Source organism: Portunus trituberculatus, chromosome 24, assembly GCF_017591435.1.
Source record: "Portunus trituberculatus isolate SZX2019 chromosome 24, ASM1759143v1, whole genome shotgun sequence".
In the NCBI taxonomy this organism is placed as follows: Eukaryota; Metazoa; Arthropoda; class Malacostraca; order Decapoda; family Portunidae; genus Portunus; species Portunus trituberculatus.
In genome coordinates, this window is record NC_059278.1 from 17,154,489 (window position 1) to 17,174,488 (window position 20,000).

General features: G+C 41.0%; 1 protein-coding gene across 7 annotated transcripts in view; it reads left to right on the forward strand.

Annotated features, from left to right (window-relative positions):
• Window positions 1-20,000, forward strand: part of LOC123508384 (serine/threonine-protein phosphatase 6 regulatory ankyrin repeat subunit A-like) — a 70,901-nt gene that overhangs the window by 5,168 nt on the left and 45,733 nt on the right. For all 7 annotated transcript variants that reach the window (XR_006675932.1, XM_045262084.1, XM_045262088.1 and 4 more), the window contains exons 2-4: window positions 905-1,079; window positions 1,729-1,815; window positions 9,270-9,441. Coding sequence is in view for 6 of the 7 variants with exons in the window: in XM_045262084.1 (XP_045118019.1) it covers window positions 912-1,079; window positions 1,729-1,815; window positions 9,270-9,441 (427 nt within the window). In the remaining variant the exon portion in view is untranslated. The remainder of the gene's footprint in view (window positions 1-904; window positions 1,080-1,728; window positions 1,816-9,269; window positions 9,442-20,000) is intronic.

Consider the following 20,000-nt stretch of genomic DNA (forward strand, 5'->3'; position numbering starts at 1 on the left):
TTCTGTTCCTGTGACGTACCTGCAGCACATTGACGTATTACCTGGTGCTCTGTGCTGCTGCAGTGTGCTGGGGTGAACTGAGGGTTAGTTAAAGGGTTCTCGTGCCCTTCTACAGCCGGTGCAAGCGAAGGGCAGGATGATGCAGGGGTTGTGACTGGTAGGGCTAGGGTTTGTGATGCTGTAGAGACGAAAGGTTCTGGAGTTGAAAGTGTAAAGCGTTGAGACTGAAGGGAGAGAGGCTGGTCGTGAGATGGGAGGTTTGTAAGGATGTGTGTGTGTGTGTGTGTGTGTAAGTCAGTCACCTCTACCATATGCGAAGAGAGCAAAGTGTCAGCAGATCAGCAACAGAACCATTTCGAGAGATACTTAAGATTGAAGGCCGCGATCATGAAACTAGAGTGGGTTAGAGGGAGGAGAGGGCACCGCGGACTTCCTCACCACACAGACAGGGGCGGTGATGAGGACAGATCGGAGGGAACTTCATGGGTATTCTTAGGGAGGCGAGACACTTGACACACCTTCACATGACAGTTGCACGCTCCTCCTGCAGCAGCGTCAGAAGTCTCACCGGCCTCTCCTGCACTCACCTGTTGGCTCACCTCTCGTTACCTGGCTTCATAAAACGTGTTAATTCATGCTTCCTGTCGCTGGCCGTCTTAACCCCTTCAGTACCATGACGCGTTTTTACCATGAGTTTTGGATATGCTTCGTTGATTTTATTTACATTAAGAAAGGTTTACGGAGGTCAGAAGATTAATAGCTAGAGTCTTCACTATTTTAATCTCCATACAATTTTCTGAAGGTGTACAAAAATCACCAGATAGCAGTTCCAGAAAATGTATTGGCTATAAAGAAAAGTTTCAAATGTTATAAGTGTTTTACCCACAGCACCATTCTTCCCCAGAACGACCATGACTGCGGCGGTGGCGGGCGTGGGCGTGGAGATGGCGGGCGGGAGTGTGGGTGGGCGTGAAGAGCCCGCCGAACCCGTCCCTGGCCCGAGCGAAGGCGTCACCCCGCTCATGTATGCGTGCCAGCAGGGGCGTGACCACACAGTCAGGCAGATTATCCATAGAAAGGTGGGTGAATATTCTCTCTCTCTCTCTCTCTCTCTCTCTCTCTGGTCACACTCTCATGACCTGAATTCTGCCGCGTCACGCAAATATTGATTCACGAAAACACCAAACGCCTAGTCGATATGGAAGGAAAATGTGAGCAAATATTCCTCCTTTTTCCTTCTTGCTTCCTCCACTTCTTTCTTTTCTCCCTCCTTTTCCTCCTCTCCCTCCTTCCCTTCCTCCCTCCTTCTCTGTCGTGTCTCCATTTCTTGATTTCGCTCCTCCTCTTCCTTGTCACCCTTGTTTCTCTCCCCTCCCTCTCCTATTCTCCCTCTCGTTCCTCCCTTCCTCTCCCCTCACCACCTCTGTAAACTACTTTCCTCCTTCTCCTCTCTCTCTCTCTCTCTCTCTCTCTCTCTCTCTCTCTCTCTCTCTCTCTCTCTCTCTCTCTCTCTCTCTCTCTCTCTCTCTCTTACCTCACCACACGTCCTTCCTTCTCAGAGTCTCCTTCACTAGTATATAAACACTAGAACAACGAATAGCATATACAATTGTTGACATGACATTGTATATTTTAAACCAGTATGTAATCTGGGGTAGTTTTTTTCTGTGAGTGTGTGTGAGTGTGTGTGCAGTCTCTCTATCCTTCGTGTTTTCCTCTCTGCCGCAGCCATCCAGCGTGCAGGAGAGGGATAGGACGGGCAAGACAGCGCTACACTACTGCGTGGAAAACCAGACGCTTTCATGTATAGACCAGGTAAGGCTTCTCTTAACCCTTTCACTCATACACTCTGCCATGATCCTAATGTAATTTTTTTTTTTTTACTTTTATGCATTGGTTTCTTGGGTATAGTAGTAGTAGTAGTAGTAGTAGTAGTAGTGGTGGTAGTTTTGGTGGTGGTGGTAGTAGTTGTAGTAGTAGTAGTGGTGGTAGTGTGGTAGTAGTAGTAGTTGTGGTGGTGGTGGTAGTAGTGGTAGTAGTAGTAGTGGTGTGGTAGTAGTAGTAATCCTAATCTAGCCTAACTTAATCAAACCAAACCTAACCTAACCAAACAAGACCTACCCTAACCTACCCTAACCTAACCTAACCAAGACATTTACTCCATAATTCTGGCTAACGCTTTTTCTATCTTCTAGACAACCAGCATGAAAGTGGCCTTTTTTTTTTTTTTTTTTTCCTGTGCTGTTCCTCTCTCCTACATAAAAAAAAAAACCTAACCTAACCTAACCCAACCCAACTCAACCCAACTCAATCTATCTTAACCTAACCCAACACAACCCTTTCACCTACGCACTCCTCTCAAATCTCCATACAATTTCTTTAACTCTTTCGTACAATTTATTTAGTTTTGTGTGTTAGAAAGGACAGTATTAAGTCTTCCTTCTCTCTTCCCTCCGTGTGTGTTCGTCTTTATCATTCCGCACAGTGAGAGGGTTAGGACAGCGAAGAGGGGGAGGGGGGGGTTGATGTGGAGTTTAGTGGATGTAGTTAAGTTAATGTGATAGTCATGAGGGCAGAGAGAGAGAGAGAGAGAGAGAGAGAGAGAGAGAGAGAGAGAGAGAGAGAGAGAGAGAGAGAGAGAGAGAGAGAGAGAGAGAGAGAGAGAGAGAGAGAGAGAGAGAGAGAGAGAGAGAGAGAGAGAGAGAGAGAGAGAGAAGAGAGAGAAGAGAAGAGAAAACAGAAGAGAGAGAAAGAGAAAAACAAAAGAAAGACGAATGAAACCAAGAGAGAGAGAGAGAGAGAGAGAGAGAGAGAGAGAGAGAGAGAGAGAGAGAGAGAGAGAGAGAGAGAGAGAGAGAGAGAGAGACGTATAAAAACAACACACACACATTTTCTATCTAATCCACAAAGTATTATAGCCATGCATTACGTCCACACACACACACACACACACACACACACACACACACACACACACACACACACAGGGAATATACAATGCCAGCAAAAAGGTATTAGTAATCCTGTGTGTGTGTGTGTGTGTGTGTGTGTGTGTGTGTGTGTGTGTGTACTTTCCCCTCCTTCCTTTCCTGAAAAAAAAACAAAGTATATACTACCTATTTTCCTTCACTATTTTCCTGCCCCTACAGTTACTAAAAAGGGGAAAAATAAACACATCACAAAAAGGGAAAAAATCACTTCACCTTATTTCCCCTCAATCGACTCAATTTCCCCTCAAAAATCGACCCAAGTTCCCCGCAAAAAAAAAAAAAAAAAAAAAATAATAATCGACTTCATTACTCCCTTCGTAAGAAACGACCTCATTTCCCCTCAGAATACGACACCATTTCCCCTCAGTTAACGACCTCATTTCCCCTAAAAAAACGACACCATTTCCCCTCAATTAACGACCTCATTTCCCCTCAAAAACGACACCATTTCCCCTCAATTAACGACCTCATTTCCCCTCAGAATACGACATCATTTCCTCTCAGTTAACGACCTCATTTCCCCTGAAAAAAAGGAAAGAAAATCACATGACCTCATTTCCCCTCAGAACACGACCCAATTTCCCTTAAAAAAATATATAATTTCCCCTCAAACCACGACCTCCTTTCCCCTCAAAACGACCTCCTTTCCCCTCAAAAAACGACCTCCTTTCCCTCAAACCACGACCTCCTTTCCCTCAAACCACGACTTTACTTCTCCTCACAAAACCACCTCATATCCGCTCAGAATAACGACTTCCTTTCCCCTCAAAAAAGACATAATTTTCCCTCAAAAAAGACATAATTCCCCTCAAAACCATTACCCAATTTTCCCTCAAATCAGGACCTCATTTCCCCTCAAAAAACGACATAATTTTCTCCTCAGTTAACAACCTCATTTCCCCTCAAAAAAGGGAAAAATCACACGACCTCATTTCCCCTCGAAAAGCTACTTAATTTCCCTTAAAAAAAGTGACCTCATTTCCCCTCAAAATCACGACGTCACTTTCCCTCATAAAATTTCTCCTCAAAAACGACCTCACTTCCCCTCAAAAAACCTCCTTTCCCCTCAAAGCACGACCTCCTTTCCCCTCAAAGCCACGACCTCCTTTCCTCTCAAAAAGCCTCCTTTCCCCTAAAAAACCACGACCTCCTTTCCCCTCAAAGACATGACCTCCTTTCCCCTCAAAAAACCTCCTTTCCCCTAAAAAAACCACGACCTCCTTTCCCTCAAACCACGACTTCACTTCCTCTCACAAAACCCCTTCACTTCCCCTTAGAATCCTCACTTCCCCTCACAAAACCCCTTCACTTCCCCTCAGAATCCTCACTTCCCTTTGAACGAAAAAAAAAAAACACGACTTAATTTCCCCTCAAATAAACGACCTATTTCCCCTCAAGGTCACTCCCATTAGGTCACATAAGGGTCAGTCGTCAGCCCCCTGAAGTGACCTGACCTCAGACTGTCCAGGTGGTAGTTAAGGTAGTTAGGGGTCGTTACTTGTAATGAGCCAGGTGAGTGGTCGTCCCGGTGCGATGCGAGGCCGGGGGGGTCGTTCATAATTACAGCTGGAGAGAGAGAGAGAGAGAGAGAGAGAGAGAGAGAGAGAGAGAGAGAGAGAGAGAGAGAGAGATTGACCTAGCCTAAATAGGTTTTCATGTCCTATTCGCGTTGTGGCTGTGATAAGAAAGAGAAGAAGAAGAAGAAGAAGAAGATAAAAAGACAAAAATGTAAAAAAAAAAAGACGAAAAACAAAACAAAAGAAAGAGAAGGAAAGGAACAGGAACAGTGAAGAAGAACTAGAAAAAGAAGAAAAGAAGGAAGAAAAGGAGGAGGAGGAGGAGGAAGAGGAGATAAAATAGAACTGAAATAGCGAAGATGATGATGAGAAGAAGAAAAGAAGAAAGAGAAGAAAAAGAGCTCTGTACGTGTGTGTGTGTGTGTGTGTGTGTGTGTGTGTGTGTGTGTGTGTGTGTGTGTGTAGGGAAGAAAGGGCGGGTACAGATGAGGGATTTAGTGGGAAGGGGGGGCGTGCGTAAGGGGGGCGCGAGAAAGGGGGCAGTAAACAAGTAGATTAAGTAAGACTAGTTTGTTTTGGCATTGATGTTAATGTATTTAGACTGAGGAAAACAACTAGAGGAAGATGAGGAGGAGGAGGAGGAGGAAGAAAAGGAGGAGGAGGAGGAGGAGGAGGAGAAAGGGGAAGAGAGAAGGAAAGAAAAGTTGGGAAGAGGAAGAAAAGGAGGAGGAAAAGAGGAAGAGATAAGGAAAGAAAAAGTTAAGAGGAGGAAGAGGAAGAAGAGAAGAAGAAGGAAAAGGTGGAGGAGGAGAAAAATTGGAGGAGGAAAAGGGAAAGAGGGAAGGAGAGAAAAGTTAGGAGGAGGAAGAGAAAAAGAAGGAAGAGGAAGAAAGGAAGAAAAGAGAAGGAAAGAAAAAGTTAGGAGGAGGAAGAGGAAGAAGAGAAGGAGGTGGAAGAAAAGGAGAAAGCGAGAAAGACAGAAAATTTTGAAGGAGGAGGAGGAAAAGGGGAAGAGAGAAGGAAAGAAAAAAATGGGAAGAGGAGGAGGAGAAGAAAATTGAAAGGGAAAGAGTAGGATAAGAAGGAAGAAAATAAAAGGAAAAACAAAGGAAGTGGAAGTAAAATGGGAAAGAAGAAGGATAAGAAGGAAAAAAGAAGAAAAGAAAGAAAGTGAGGAAGAGGTGAAAAAGGGAAAAAGAAGAAGGAAATAGATAAAGAGACAAATAAAGAAGGCATTTAAAGAAAGGAAAAGAAAGAAGACAAAGAACAAAATAAATAATAAGAATAGAGGAACAAGAAGGGAAAAATATTAAGAGAAACAAACAGAAAGAAGAAAGAAGGAAGGAAAAGAAGATGAAAAAGGAAAGAAAAACATGAACAAACGAAAGAGGAAGAGGAGGAAATTATAAAAAGGGGAAAATAGGAAAAGAAGAAGTAAAACGAGATTGGGATAGGACTAGAAGAGAACCAGGAAGAGGAGGAGGAGGAGGAAGATAAGGAGGAAGAAGAGGAGGAAGTAGATGAGTAAGAGTAGGAGGCGGTGATGTAAGCCTCTCTACTTTAACGTGCCGTAGATTTTCCCTGACGAAGTAAAAGTTAGAGGAACGATGGACACTCTTCCTGCCTAACCTTCCTCTTTGAATTGCTGAAGGGAAAAGATGAGGAAAAAAAAAATTATGCTCCAAAAAATAGGAAAGAAATCGTTCCTTTCTGGCAAAAAAGAAAGGGAAACATTGGGTAAGAAAAAAGAAAAGAAAAGAAAAGAGAAAAGTAAGAGAAAGACAAACCAGGAAGTGAAGAATAACAGAATGTGGAAAAAGGAGAAAGAAAGAGTAAGAGAGAGAGAAAGAGACAGGATCCTAACTTAAAGAGAAACTTAACGAATAGAGAGAGAGAGAGAGAGAGAGAGAGAGAGAGAGAGAGAGAGAGAGAGAGAGAGAGAGAGGAAGACATTAACTGAGTGATAGAGGGCGATACGAGACACAATGTAAGGTACAGGTGAGAGGAACAATTATTGATTACCTTTACCTGCTGGCTACACCTGACCACCGCTCCCTCCCTTTACCTCCCTTCTTCTCCCCTCCTGCTACGTCACCTCCCCCCCTCTCGGTCTGTCTTGATGCTAAAATATTCACCACTAAGGCAACACAGCGGTATACCACACGCCTCTATACTTCCTCGCCTTCCCTTATGTTCTTCCCATTCTTGACCTTGGGAATAGCAAGAAACTACCTGAAGAAGTGCTGACGAAGGCTAATGCACGTTCTCCTCATCCATGTGTTAGAGGGGTGTCTTACCTGTCGCCTTAACCCCTTCAGTACCATGACGCTTTTCCATATTCATTCTGATTACTATTTAGCGATTTTATAACGCTTCAGAAACTCATGTGGGGAATTAGGATAGTGAAGGCTGTGGTAATTAATTTTCTGACCTCCATAGACCCTTTCTAATGCACATAAACTCGCCTAATCATACCCCAAAATCATGGTAAAAATGCTTTCCTGTACTGAAAGGGTTAAATTTAATCTTCCTCGAGCTTATTTTAAAAACGTTATTAAATTAAACCTCAGGAAATTAAAATCAAGAACTCCCTGACGAAGTTCTGAAGAAGGGTTACGATGCAGGATCCTTTCTATGGCCAGGTGTGGGAGTGGTGTACCTGTGTGCTAAATTTGCTCGTTGCCTCATGTTTATCCATTCTTTTATTCGCCTGAAAGAAAATATCGATCAAAAACAACCTGACGGAGTTTTTTTGGTTGTGGCGTGGGAACAATATACCTGTATGCTAACTTACCTGTCATTTTATATTTCACTCTTCCTCACTCCAATATTAAAAAAAAGAAGAATTAATACTGATCTTTCTCTTTTTTTTCTTGAACATTTTTTGGGCGAGCCAAGTTAAGTCACCCACTGTTCTGCTTTCTTTCTGTACGTAAAAATATCCAGGAGAAAAAAAATAAGAGAAGATAATGCATTCTAAATACCAACAAGTCCAAAGAGGAGTTAGTAGATTACCTGACGAAGCTCTGACGAAGGGTAACGATGTAGGTTGTGGCGTGGGAACAAAATACCTGTATGCTAACTCACCTGTCATTTTATATTTCACTCTTCCTCACTCCAATATTAAAAGAAAAAAAAAATTAAGACTGACCTTCCTCTCCTTTTCTTGAACTTTTTTTGGGTGAGGCAAGTTAAGTGACCCATTGTCCTGTTTTCTTCCTATACGTAAAAATATCCGGGAGTGAAAAATAAGAGAAGATAATGCATTTTAAAAACCATGAAGTCCAAAGAATGAAATTAATAGACGTCCAAGGGGAAATAGACCTTCAGTGTGTATGTAGGTGGAAATCTGAACCGCCTTGTGTGTCCCGTTGTTAGTTAAAGAGGAGGGGATACCTGCCCTGCCAAGCCCCGCCTAGGCCCGCCAAACCCCACCAAGCCCCGCCCTTCCCTTGCACCTGACAGAGAATCACTTAAGCTCTTGCGTTGGAGAGAGCAAGATATGGATGAGGTGGAAGGAAACGAGGTGCAGCATTGGAAGTTATAACAATATGAGGAACCAAAACCTTTTTCATTAGACCTATTTGATATTTTTTCCCTATGCCAGTGATTATGGTGAAATATTGAGTCAATAGGGATGTAGATAGGGAAGATAGGGAGGTGTATAGCAGGTGTATGGGGGAAGGGTTTAGGATTTAAGGAAAGAATCTATGGGGGAATATTTATGGTCTGGTGTGGATTATAGGATCGTGTAGGGAAATTGGAGGCTTAAGATGGAGGAAAGGACGCTGTAGTAGTAGTAGTAGTAGTAGAAGTAGCAGAAGCAGTAATAGTAGCAGTAGTAGTGGTAGTCATTGTTGTTTTAGTTCTTAGATGTGTGTCAATGTACGTTCTCTCTCTCTCTCTCTCTCTCTCTCTCTCTCTCTCTCTCTCTCTCTCTCTCTCTCTCTCTCTCTGTGCTGTCGCTTTTCACCGCTCAAATATAGATTCCTGACAGCCTAATATAAAATTTACTCACACGAACTTTAAGCCTTTCATCCTATTACTCCCGCCACACCCCACTTTCGCTCCCACCAACCCCCGAACTCACATACTCCCTTCTCTTAAACCTCCTTATCTCACCTCCACCCAGCCCCCACACACACACACACACACACACACACACACACACACACACACGTTCCTTGCCTCTTCCTCAAACCTTCCTCAGCCTCACAATCTTTCTACCACGCGTTCTTTCTCTCTACTCAACCTCATCTTCTTCTCCTCAACCTCTTCTCTTCAGCTCCTCTTCTCCTCAATTCTCTTCCTCAACCTCATCATCTCCTCCCTATCCAGTTCTTCCCTTTCAACTCCATATTATCTTCTTCCCACCGTCTTCTTCCTTACATATTATGTCCTTTCCTGTACTCTTAATCCTTACCATCTCTCTCTCTCTCTCTCTCTCTCTCTCTCTCTCTCTCTCTCTCTCTCTCTCTCTCTCTCTCTCTCTCTCTCTCTCTCTCTCTCTCTCTCTCTCTCTCTCTCTCTCTCTCTCTCTCTCTCTCTCTCTCTCTCGTGGCTGTAATATTTTGTGGATTAGATAGAAAAGTGTGTGTGTACTGTTTTTATCTCTCTCATCCCTCTCTCTCTCTCTCTCTCTCTCTCTCTCTCTCTCTCTCTCTCTCTCTCTCTCTCTCTCTCTCTCTCTCTCTCTCTCTCTCTCTCTCTCTCTCTCTCTCTCTCTCTCATCACTTCATCACCTCTTCTGCGTCTCTTACAGGTGGTGGAGGCCGAGAAGGGGCTGATCGGGGCGCGGGACGAGGATGGGTACACGCCCCTGCACCTGGCCACCATCGCGGGGAACAAGGCAGTGGTACAGTATCTCCTGGGGCGTGGTGCTGACGTCAAGGCGGTGGATAATGAAAAGCATACGGCGGTACACTGGGCGACTGGTGAGTGTTCCTGGTGTTGCTGGTGTTTTGTTGGCTTTGTGGTTTGGTGTTTTGTTTTGTTAGTTTTTTAGTGGAATTTTTTTTTTTTTTTCTAATTTATCTTTTTTTTTTTCTTGTGGTTGGTTTTGATTTTTGGATGATTCGGTTTTTTGGTTCGATTCGGTTTTTTTGGTTTATTCGGATTGTGGTTAGTTCGAATTTTGGTTAGTTCGGATTTTGGTTGATTCGGATTTCGATTAATTCAGATTTTGGTTAGTTCGGATTGTGGTTGATTCGGAATTTAGGTTGATTCGGACCTTCACTTATTCGGACCTTCACTTATTCGGACCTTCACTTATTCGGACCTTCACTTATTCGTACCGTCACTTATTCGGACCTTCACTTATTCGGACCTTCACTTATTCGTACCGTCACTTATTCGTACCATGACTTATTGAAACCAAGACAATCTCATACCACATTCGAACCTTTTTCTTGGATATTTCGAGCTATTTTTCTGGCCACGAGCAACAAAAAAAAAAAAAATAAATAAATAAATAAAATAAAAAAGTAAAAGAAAAGAGAGACCACTAAGACCACCAGTGCCTCATGACAGCTGGATTCTCTAAAAAACTACCTGAAGATGTGTCACGATCCTATTTAGGTGTTAGGTTAGGTTAGGATTCTTTAAAAATTACCTGAAGATATGTCACGATCCTATTCAGGTGTTTATTAACCCCTTTAGTACCATGACGCATTTCTATATTAATTTTGGTTACTATTTGGTGATTTTATACAGCTTCAGAAACTCATGGGTGGGATTAAAATAGTGAAGACTCTGGCCATTAATTTTCTCACCTCCATAGACCCTTTCTAATGTCAATGAAATATTCTAATCGTACACAAATTTCGAGGTAAAAATGTGTCCCAGTACTGAAGTGAGTAATGTTTATCTTGTTACCTTATACTCGTAGTTTACCTGGGCTGAGATATATTTAAATGAACTAATCTGAACCTTCGTGTCTACCTTCCCGTGTGTGTGTGTGTGTGTGTGTGTGTGTGTGTGTGTGTGTGTGTGTGTGTGTGTGTGTGTGTGTGTGTGTGTGTGTGCGCCCGCCCGCTAATATATTGTGGTTGTTTCTCTTTAAGTGGACCATCAAGGGAATTTATAATAACTATGGTACAGTAATATTCCCTTTTCAAAAACTCTTCTACATTATTATCCTTCCCATTGGCTTCCACCTTCACTCTCTCTGTGGCTGTTAGGTTACGTTAGGTTAGGTTAGGTTAGGTTACGTCACGTCACGTCATGTTAAGTTACGTTATGGTAGGTTACATTTTTTTTTCGTTTTGTCTTTCACACTCCTTACCAACTCTCTCTCTCTCTCTCTCTCTCTCTCTCTCTCTCTCTCTCTCTCTCTCTCTCTCTCTCTCTCTCTCTCTCTCTCTCTCTCTCTCTCTCTAAGCGCCTTACCTTAAGAACACTGCGTCTGGAAGGAGGCTTACGGGTCGCCGTGTCCCTGTGTAATGCCTGTATACTGTATAAGGAAGCCTGTATAAGGTGCTATTGATGTTGCTGCGTCCCTCTTCACTCCCCGCGTTGTGTTTCTGTGTAAAGAGGTGGTGTTTTGGTGCCCTTTGTGGTGTTTTGCTGTGCTTTGTTGTTTTGTGGTGAAAAGTTTAGTCTTAGATTTGTTTGGGCGGTGTAGAGAGACGATATGTTTTATTTAGAGACAACTGGAGTGGATTTAAAGTCAGATTAGATCATAAGTCAATTAGGTAAGTCAAAAATATACGATTTTATTCCCTTCAGTACCGTGACGCGTTTTCATATTCATTTTGCTTAGTATTTGGTCATTTTATACAGCTTCAGAAACTTACGTGGGGGATTAGAATAGTGAAGACTTTGGCCATTAATCTTCTGACCTCCATAGACCCTTCCTAATGTCAATAAAATGGTCCAATCGTACAAGAATCTCAAGGTAAAAATGTATCCCAATACTGAAGCTGTTAAAGACAATTCCATTCTATTCAAAGGTAATTACATGTGATATTTGATCCCATAAAGACAATTTGAACTGATTCATAAACGAGTTGATTCGATAAAAAGCAGTGAGACACAGTTTGAGGAGATGTGGATTGGTTTTTTAAAGACGAGTAAATTCGACTGATTGATATTGGATTCAGTAAAGAAAATTAGAATTAATTTAAAGACAAGGATAAGAAATAATTGAATGCTTTATAAAGAAGAAATTCGAGTAAAAGATGATAACAAGACCTGATATGAAAGAATTGAACCACTGAACTCCATGAACCAGTGAAACAACAAACCAATGAATCAATAAACCAATGAACCACAAACCAATAACCAAATTCCTTTAAACAAAACTAAATGAACTAATTGAAAGACAACTTAAAACAGAGAAAGGAAGGATTATAATCACTGATCGATATCTAAGTGTTATGATGAATTGATGGATTGATTACTCTATATTATGTGGTGACTCAATGCCTTCCCATCCACCATCACCACCTGCCCCACCTGCCACCACCTACCATCACCTGTCCCACCTGTCCAGTGTGTCTCGTCTCAGAGGGTAAACAAACCTGGCCAATGGCGTGCGAGAGCGTCACCCTACCTGGCTTTTTGTCCACCAATCAGAAAGCCCCTTGTGTGCCTCCCAAACAGTCCCACAAACACATCGATCTCGCTCTCTCTCTCTCTCTCTCTCTCTCTCTCTCTCGAAGTAACTGTCAACCTCTAAGACAAATTGTGTTCCTAGAAAATCCCCACTCGATAGAAGAGAAAAGAGGAAAAAGTTGGAAAAGTTGACCAGGAAAGAGAGAGAGAGAGAGAGAGAGAGAGAGAGAGAGAGAGAGAGAGAGAGATGTAACGTCAGGCTAAGACAATCTCCCTCACTCAGGCAAATCAAGGGAAAGACTTGAGAGCTATAATACGTAAACCTGAGTTGTATTGTACGATGGAACATAAAAGAAATACTCAACATACTCACAATGCTTCTCCTGTGATTAAGTAAGCAAGTAATCTCCCTTATCTGATAAAACTTTGGGGAACACGAGAGGGTTGCATGCAGTTTTATTTTTCTGTAAGTATAAAATCTGCAATGGAGATATTCTTTTTTTTATTTTTTATTTTGTTTTATACCACGTGGGCTTTTCACGGGAATTTATGGGGTAAAGGGGATACTTTTTTGTGGTACCTCCTATCTCAAAGCCCGCCCGCTAGGAAACCGTTGCCCTGAGTGAGGAAGCCCAGCTCACACTCGGACCGTGGACAGGATTCGAACCCGTGCACTTGGAGACCCCTCAGACCCCAAAAGCGCGCATGGTTCCACTGTACCACGGTATTCAATGGAGAAAAAGCCCCAAAACATGCATAGCCCTCGATAACACACATGTAGATCTTTTCTCTAGGTTTGAAATGTAATGTAAAACACGTGAAAATCTCAAAAATCACATTAAAAACACGCCAGATAACATGATTTCTTATCTAAAGCAGAAATATATAGTTATCTGAGAGGTAAAACTGAAAGTGGAGTGCGTTAGTAAAATCTATGAAGTTACTAAGGTTACACTCACTTCATTCCTCCTGCAACCCAAAGCACGCAAAATACTCGATAAAAGCATATTAAAACGCACTAAAAGACGTCATTTCCTTACCTAAAGTATAAACATGTATTTATCTGAGACGTAAAACTCAAAGTGGAGTGGAGTTCGTAAAATCTATGAAGTTACTAAAGTTACACTCACTTCCTTCTTCCTGCAACCCGTAACACGCAAAAAAAAAAAAAAAAGGAAAGAATCAAAAGCCACATTAAAACAAGCTATAAAAGCGTCATTTCTTTACCTGAAGCATAAATATGTAGTTACTGAGACGTAAAACTGAACGTGGACTGTAGTTAATGAAATCTCTGAAGGTTCACAAATTACACCAACTTCCTGCGTCCTGCAACCCAAAACACACACACACACACACAAAAAAAAAAAAAAAAAAAAATAAAAAAAAAGAATATATAGATAAATAAATAAATAAATAAATAAATGAATAAATAAATAAAAGAAAGAAAGAAAGAAAATAAAAATAAGAATGGAAAAAAACACCAAAAAAACGCAATTTCCTTACCTAAAGCATCAATAGAGTTATCTGAGACGTAAAACAGAAATTGAAGTGTAGTTAGTGAAATTTCTGAAGTTATCCAAATCACACCCACTCCCTTCTGTAATTAGTTTTACCTGTAAGCGCAAAGGTTACACAGTTATCAGAGACGCCAATGTGAAGGTGCAGTGCATTTAGAAAGTTATGTAAAGTTGTAATTGTCTATCAGTTCCTCACCTTAGCCCTCAGCTCTCAGAATTGCGTGGTTAGTGCAAGGCTGAGGTTAATTGACTCTGAGGTGAGGTGATCATTATTTTGGGGGAGTTTGCGTCCATGAGTCTTGAGTCCATTCGAAAAAGAGGGGATTATATTTATTTGTTTTTTACTTGTTCATGAGCCGTGTCCATTTTGTACTTGTTCATGAGCCCTGTGTCCATTTTGTACTTGTTCATGGATTTTGTTTGTCCATCTTTTACTTGTTCATGAGCCCTGTGTCCATTTTTTACTTGTTCATGGATTTTGTTTGTCCATTTTTTAATTGTTCATGAGCCGTGTCCATTCCAAAAAGGAGGTGATCTTATTATTTCACTTGTTCATGAGTCTTTTACTTGTTAATGAGTCTTGAGTCCAATTTTTTACTTGTTCATGAGTCTGCTTTACTTGTTCATGAATCTTTTGTCCATTTTTTTTACTTGTTCATGAGTCTTTAGTCTTTAGTGATGAAAAAGAGGTAATTTTTCTTTGTTTTGTACTTAGGACTATTTATTTATGCACCAGTAGTTTCTTTATGTAAGGAATTGTGGGAAAAAATAAGTAGATCAGACAAATAGAAATGAAATGATCCCAAGCAAAATATAGATAAAAGGATGACGGTGAAAGATTATGACCTGATAAAAATGATGATGTAATGAAAATGATGATGTTATAGAAATAGTGATGTGACGAAGATGAAGAAGTGATGAAAATGAAGAAGTGGTGAAAATGTTGACGTGGTGAGAATGATGTAATGAAAATGACATGGTAAAATTGTGAAAATGATGACGTGATGACTTACTAAACCTGAAAACTGTGACTTGGTGACCCTCTGCACTTTCGTGACTCTGGAATTGAAAGGACTTGGTGACAGGCTCCCAACTCCTTACTTATCTCTAAAATGTGGTGAAACCATTGCGTGTTGAGGGACTAAATGACCTGGTGACTTATTGGAGCCGATATGAAAAGAAGGGGCTGGTGACATATTGGGACTTAAAGAACTTGGTGATTCTTTCTCTTTTCTGCTTAAATTTGAGATTATAATGTCAAGGTTTTTGGTGAATATCTTAACTTATTTTAGCTTTTTGATATTGATTGGATTTAGTTTCCATTTTTTATTATCATCTAAAAAATAGAGAGTGAGTTTTGACGTGACATTTTAACCCCTTCAGTACTGGGACATATTTTTACTTTGAGTTTTGTGTTTTATTTGACCATTCTATTGACACTAGGAAGAGTCTATGGAGGTCAGAAGATTAATGGCCACAATCTTCACTATTTTAATCGTCCATATAAGTTTCTGAAGCTGTATAAGATCACCAAATAGTAAGCAGAATGAATATGGAAACGCATCATGGTACTGAAAGGGTTAAGACGGAGTGAACATGGTGACAGTTTCTCTATTCCCTACAACTTCAGTGAGTCACGAAGTTTTAAGACTGAATACTTATGAGTGTGTCTTTTCCATTTATATTCCCTCTGAGAAGCCTAAAGTATCTGACATTGTAAGACTGAAAGCACTTGATGACAGCTTCTCTGTATATTTCCTTTAACATATTGAAAAAAAAACGGGGAAAAAACACAAAATACACAATATAAATACAACTAGTGTATTTAAATTTCGTACATACCTCGTGCACACATAAAGACAGATACGTTTTTTTCTTTCACCCCGTCTTCTTATTTATTCTGCTTACTATTCGGTGGTTTTATACAGCTTCAGAAACTCATGTTGCGAAATGAAATAGTGAAGACTCTGGCCATTAATCTTTCGACCTCCACAGACCCTTCCTAATGTAAATAAAACGGTCTAATCGTACACAAATCTCAAGGTAGAAATGTGTCCCAGTATTGAAGAGGTTATTGGAAGAACAGAAAACTGACTAAGGGCAACAAAAACTATAATAAAAAAAAAAAAACTACTGACGCGCCGGTCCCCAAACACAGATCAATTAAAAAAAAAGGTGAAAATTGTCTTGAAAGTGTAGACGTGTGAAGGAGAACTGAAATATACACACCATTACTAAATTATATAACCATCACGTGACATTCAAGAGGGAGGTTTTAAGACATTAGTCCCTGTCCTTTGGCTAATTGTACCGGCTCTATGAGGAGACTGACAACTGAGTGGGCCATTTTTCTTTATATTTTTGTTGCCCTTGGCCAGTCCTCCCCTCTTACATAAAAAAGAAAAAATTAAAACATCTACATATAACTTCCTACGTTCTTTTGTCCCGTTCATGGCGAGGCAGAAAGGCGGTGAGGGTTGGGAGTGAGCGTTGCAGGGGGTGGTGGTGGTGGTGGCGCTGCGTTCCTGCCTAACAAGCACTGAACACTGACTAGCAAAAGGAAAAAAAAGAAAGTAAGGCTTCATTCCACGCAAAGCTTCCACCGTCACGGGAAATACTGAGGTGGATGTTAGGAAATGTTTGCAGGATTTTGTAGTGTGTGTGTGTGTGTGTGTGTGTGTGTGTGTGTGTGTGTGTGTGTGTGTGTGTGTGAGAGAGAGAGAGAGAGAGAGAGAGAGAGAGAGAGAGAGAGAGAGAGAGAGAGAGAGAGAGAGAGAGAGAGAGAGAGAGAGGAGGAGAGGAGGAGGAAGGGGAGAGGAGATAGATAGAAAGATTGAAAGATTGGTAGATAGATAGATAGATAGATAGAGAGAGAGAGAGAGAGAGAGAGAGAGAGAGAGAGAGAGAGAGAGAGAGTGTGTGTGTGTGTGTGTGTGTGTGTGTGTGTGTGTGTGTGTGTGTGTGTAGGTAGGTAGGTAGGTCTCTCTCTCTCTCTCTCTCTCTCTCTCTCTCTCTCTCTCTCTCTCTCTCTCCTCGATCACACAGCACGCCATCACTTACTGCCCAGGGATTAATAATAGAGTCTTGGGGCGCCCCTGGCCTAGCGTGGGGCGGGGCTGGGTGAAGGGGCTGTAGGGGACGGGGCGGGGTGGGGCGGAGCAGAGTAGGACAAGGTTAAGAGAAGATTTCGTCAGGTATTTTTCCCGTCCATCCATCTCCGTCAGCGCCTTCTTCAGTTAGGTATTGGAGGAGGAGGAGGAGGAGGAGGAGGAGGAGGAGTGATTATGGGTTTCATCGTGTTTTTTTTAGCTTCTTTTCCTTTTCTTTTTTCCTTCTCCTCCTCCTCGTCCTCCTACTTCTTCTCCTCCTCCTCCTCCTCCTCCTCCTCCTCCTCCTCCTCCTCCTCTTTTTCCTCCTTCTCCACCTCTTCCTCCTTGTTGTTCTTTTTGTTGTTTGTGATGGTGGTGGTGGTGGTGCTGGATTTTGTTGTTGTTGTTGTTGTTGTTGTTGTTGTTGTTGTTGTTGTTTGTGTTGGTGTTTGATTTCTTTGTTGTTGTTGCTGCTGCTACTACTACTTTTGTTGCCGTTGTTGTTGCTGTTTTTTATTGTTTTTTGTTATTCTTCAAGCTTGTATTTTTCCTTCCTACCTCACCTTACCTGAACAACAATTTTCATTTAGTTATTCATTTGTTTACCTATCTATCTATCTATTTATGTATCACTTTAAATTAACACGGATCCTTTATTCATCTCGTTCCTCGCACCTGCAATCCAATTACGTGCTACTCCCTGCGTCTGATCCAACAAAGATCACTGAGGGAATGAGCCGCGATACTGTAAGGCAAAAACACCTGGGCATCCTGCGAGATTACAGGTGAGGCGGACAGGATTAATTAACCTGCCAGTCACCTGATTTTGCGCAGGTGAGTAAACAGGTGAACACAGGTGCAGGAGGTAATTTTAGGACGCAGGAGGAGGAGGAGGAGGAGGAGGAGGAGGAGGATAAGAATAGAAGTTGTCAGCGAGAGGAAAGAGGGAGGGAGTGAGAGGAAAGGCGAAGGAGGGAGAGGAAGTAAGAGGAAGAAGCAAGGAGAGTAAGAGGAGGAGGAGGGAAAAGGCGATGTTTATGTTGATTACTTGTAACCTTGACCGCTGTGACGTCACTAGGATGTGGGGACAACGTAGAGAGAGAGAGAGAGAGAGAGAGAGAGAGAGAGAGAGAGAGAGAGAGAGAGAGAGAGAGTTACAATAATGAGATAATTACACCAATCGTCTCATAACAGTAACAATTAACCCAATCCCTCATAATGCCGTGACTTCTTGTCGTGAGAGGAATCAAACAACTGGTCTTTAGGTCATTTGAGGCTGTCCCTTGTGTTAGGCCACTTTAAAAACTTTATTTCCTTGCCTACATGCACTGATAGTAGTAGTAACAAAGCAACAGTAGCAGTAGTAGTAATAGTATAGGTAGTAATAGTAGGGTGGGCATTTTGTTTCAAGTGGGCCTTTTTGTAATGTTTTGTTGTCTTTGGCTGGTTTCCCTCTTGCATAGAAAAAAAAGTAGTAGTAGTAGTAGTAGTAGTAGTAGTAGTAGTAGTAGTAGTAGTAGTAGTAGTAGTAGTAGTAGTAGTAGTAGCAGTAGCAGTAGTAGTAGTAGTAGTAGTAGTAGTAGTAGTAGTAGTAGTAGCAGCAGCAGTAGTAGTAGTAGTAGTAGTAATGGTAGTAATAGACGAATATCAAGGGCACAACATACATTAAGGTCGAGGAAGCTCAATACAAATCCCTTCTCGGTACTATTCTACTATTCTATGCACTATTGATGACTATTGAGGGCGCCAGGGAGGCAGGGAGCAATGCGTGACAATACGTGGCCTTGCTGGGACCGACGTGTGTGTGTGTGTGTGTGTGTGTGTGTGTCCCTGTTGTGTTCACTGTGATTGGGGTTTGACAGAGAGAGAGAGAGAGAGAGAGAGAGAGAGAGAGAGAGAGAGAGAGAGAGAGATATGGGGGGAAGGGTGTTTGTAGGTAAAGGAAAAGAGATGGGCGAGAAATGAGGAGAAGAATACAAGAAGAAGAAGAAGAAGAAGAAGAAGAAAAGAAGAAAAGAGGAAGAAGAAAAGAAGAAAAGAAAAGAAGAAGAAGAAGAAGAAGAAGAAGAAGAAAATAAAGGCGGTAGAGAAAATAGAAAGGGAGAAATGAGGTAGTGGGTGGAAGAGGAATGGGAGAGGGAGAGGAGAGGGAGAGGGAGAGAATTAAGGTGAGGGAGAGGATGAGGAGGGAGAAGGGAAGACATGAAGGAGAAAGAACAAAGAGAGGGAGGGAGAAGAAAGAGCAATGTAGGAAAGTAGAAGAAAGAAAGAAGTAAGAGAGAGAGAGAGAGAGAGAGAGAGAGAGAGAGAGAGAGAGAGAGAGAGAGAGAGAGAGAGAGAGAGAGAGAGAGAGAGAAAAGAGAGTGAATTAGGAAGAAGAAAAAAAAAGAAAAACTGGAGAAGAAAGACAAAAAGAAAGAAAAAAAAGAAAGAGTAACATTTGAATACGAGATAGGAAAATAGAAGAAAGAGAGAAATAGAGAGAGCCAAGGAAGGAAGGAAAGCAAGAAAGAGAAATACGAAGAAAATTAAAGGGAGAATGAAGCAAAAAGATAAAAAGAAGGAAGAAAAGAAAGAAAGGATAACATTTTGATACGAGACACAATCAAAACTGTTGTTATTTCTATGTTTAAAGGCTTCATGGAGTAAAGAAGACAAAATTGAAGGAAGAAAAGAAAGAAAGAAAAAGGAAGAATAACATTTGAATACGAGGCACAGTGAAAAAAGTTGTTATTTCTGTTGTTGTAAATGTTTCGTGGAGTAAAAAAGACATGAAAAAAAGAAGAAAAGAAAAAAAGAAACATTTTAATACGAGATGGAATCAAAGTTGGTATTATTTCTCTGTTGTAAAAGTTTCATGGAGTAAAAGAAGACAAACAAAGAAGAAGAAAAGAAAGAAAGAAAGAAAGGAAGAGTCACATTTTAATACGAGAAACAAAGAAAACTGTTATCATTTCTCTGTTTTAAAGACAAAGAAGACAAAAATGAAGGAAGAAAAAACTGAAAGAAAGAAAGAATAACATTTTGATACCAGACACAATGAAAACTGTTATCATTTCTCTGTTGTAAAGAAAAGAAGAAAAAATGAAGGAAGAAAAAACTGAAAGAAAGAAAGAATAACATTTTAATACGAGAAACAATCAAAACTGTTACCATTTCTCTGTTGTTAAGACAAAGAAGGCAAAAAAAGAAGCAAGAAAAAACAAGGAAAGGAAGAAAATCATTTTAATACTAGAAACAATGAAAACTATTATCATTTATTTGTTGTAAAGAAAAAAAAAGACAAAAAAAGAAGAAAGAAAAAAACAGAAGGAAAGGAAGAATAACATTTTA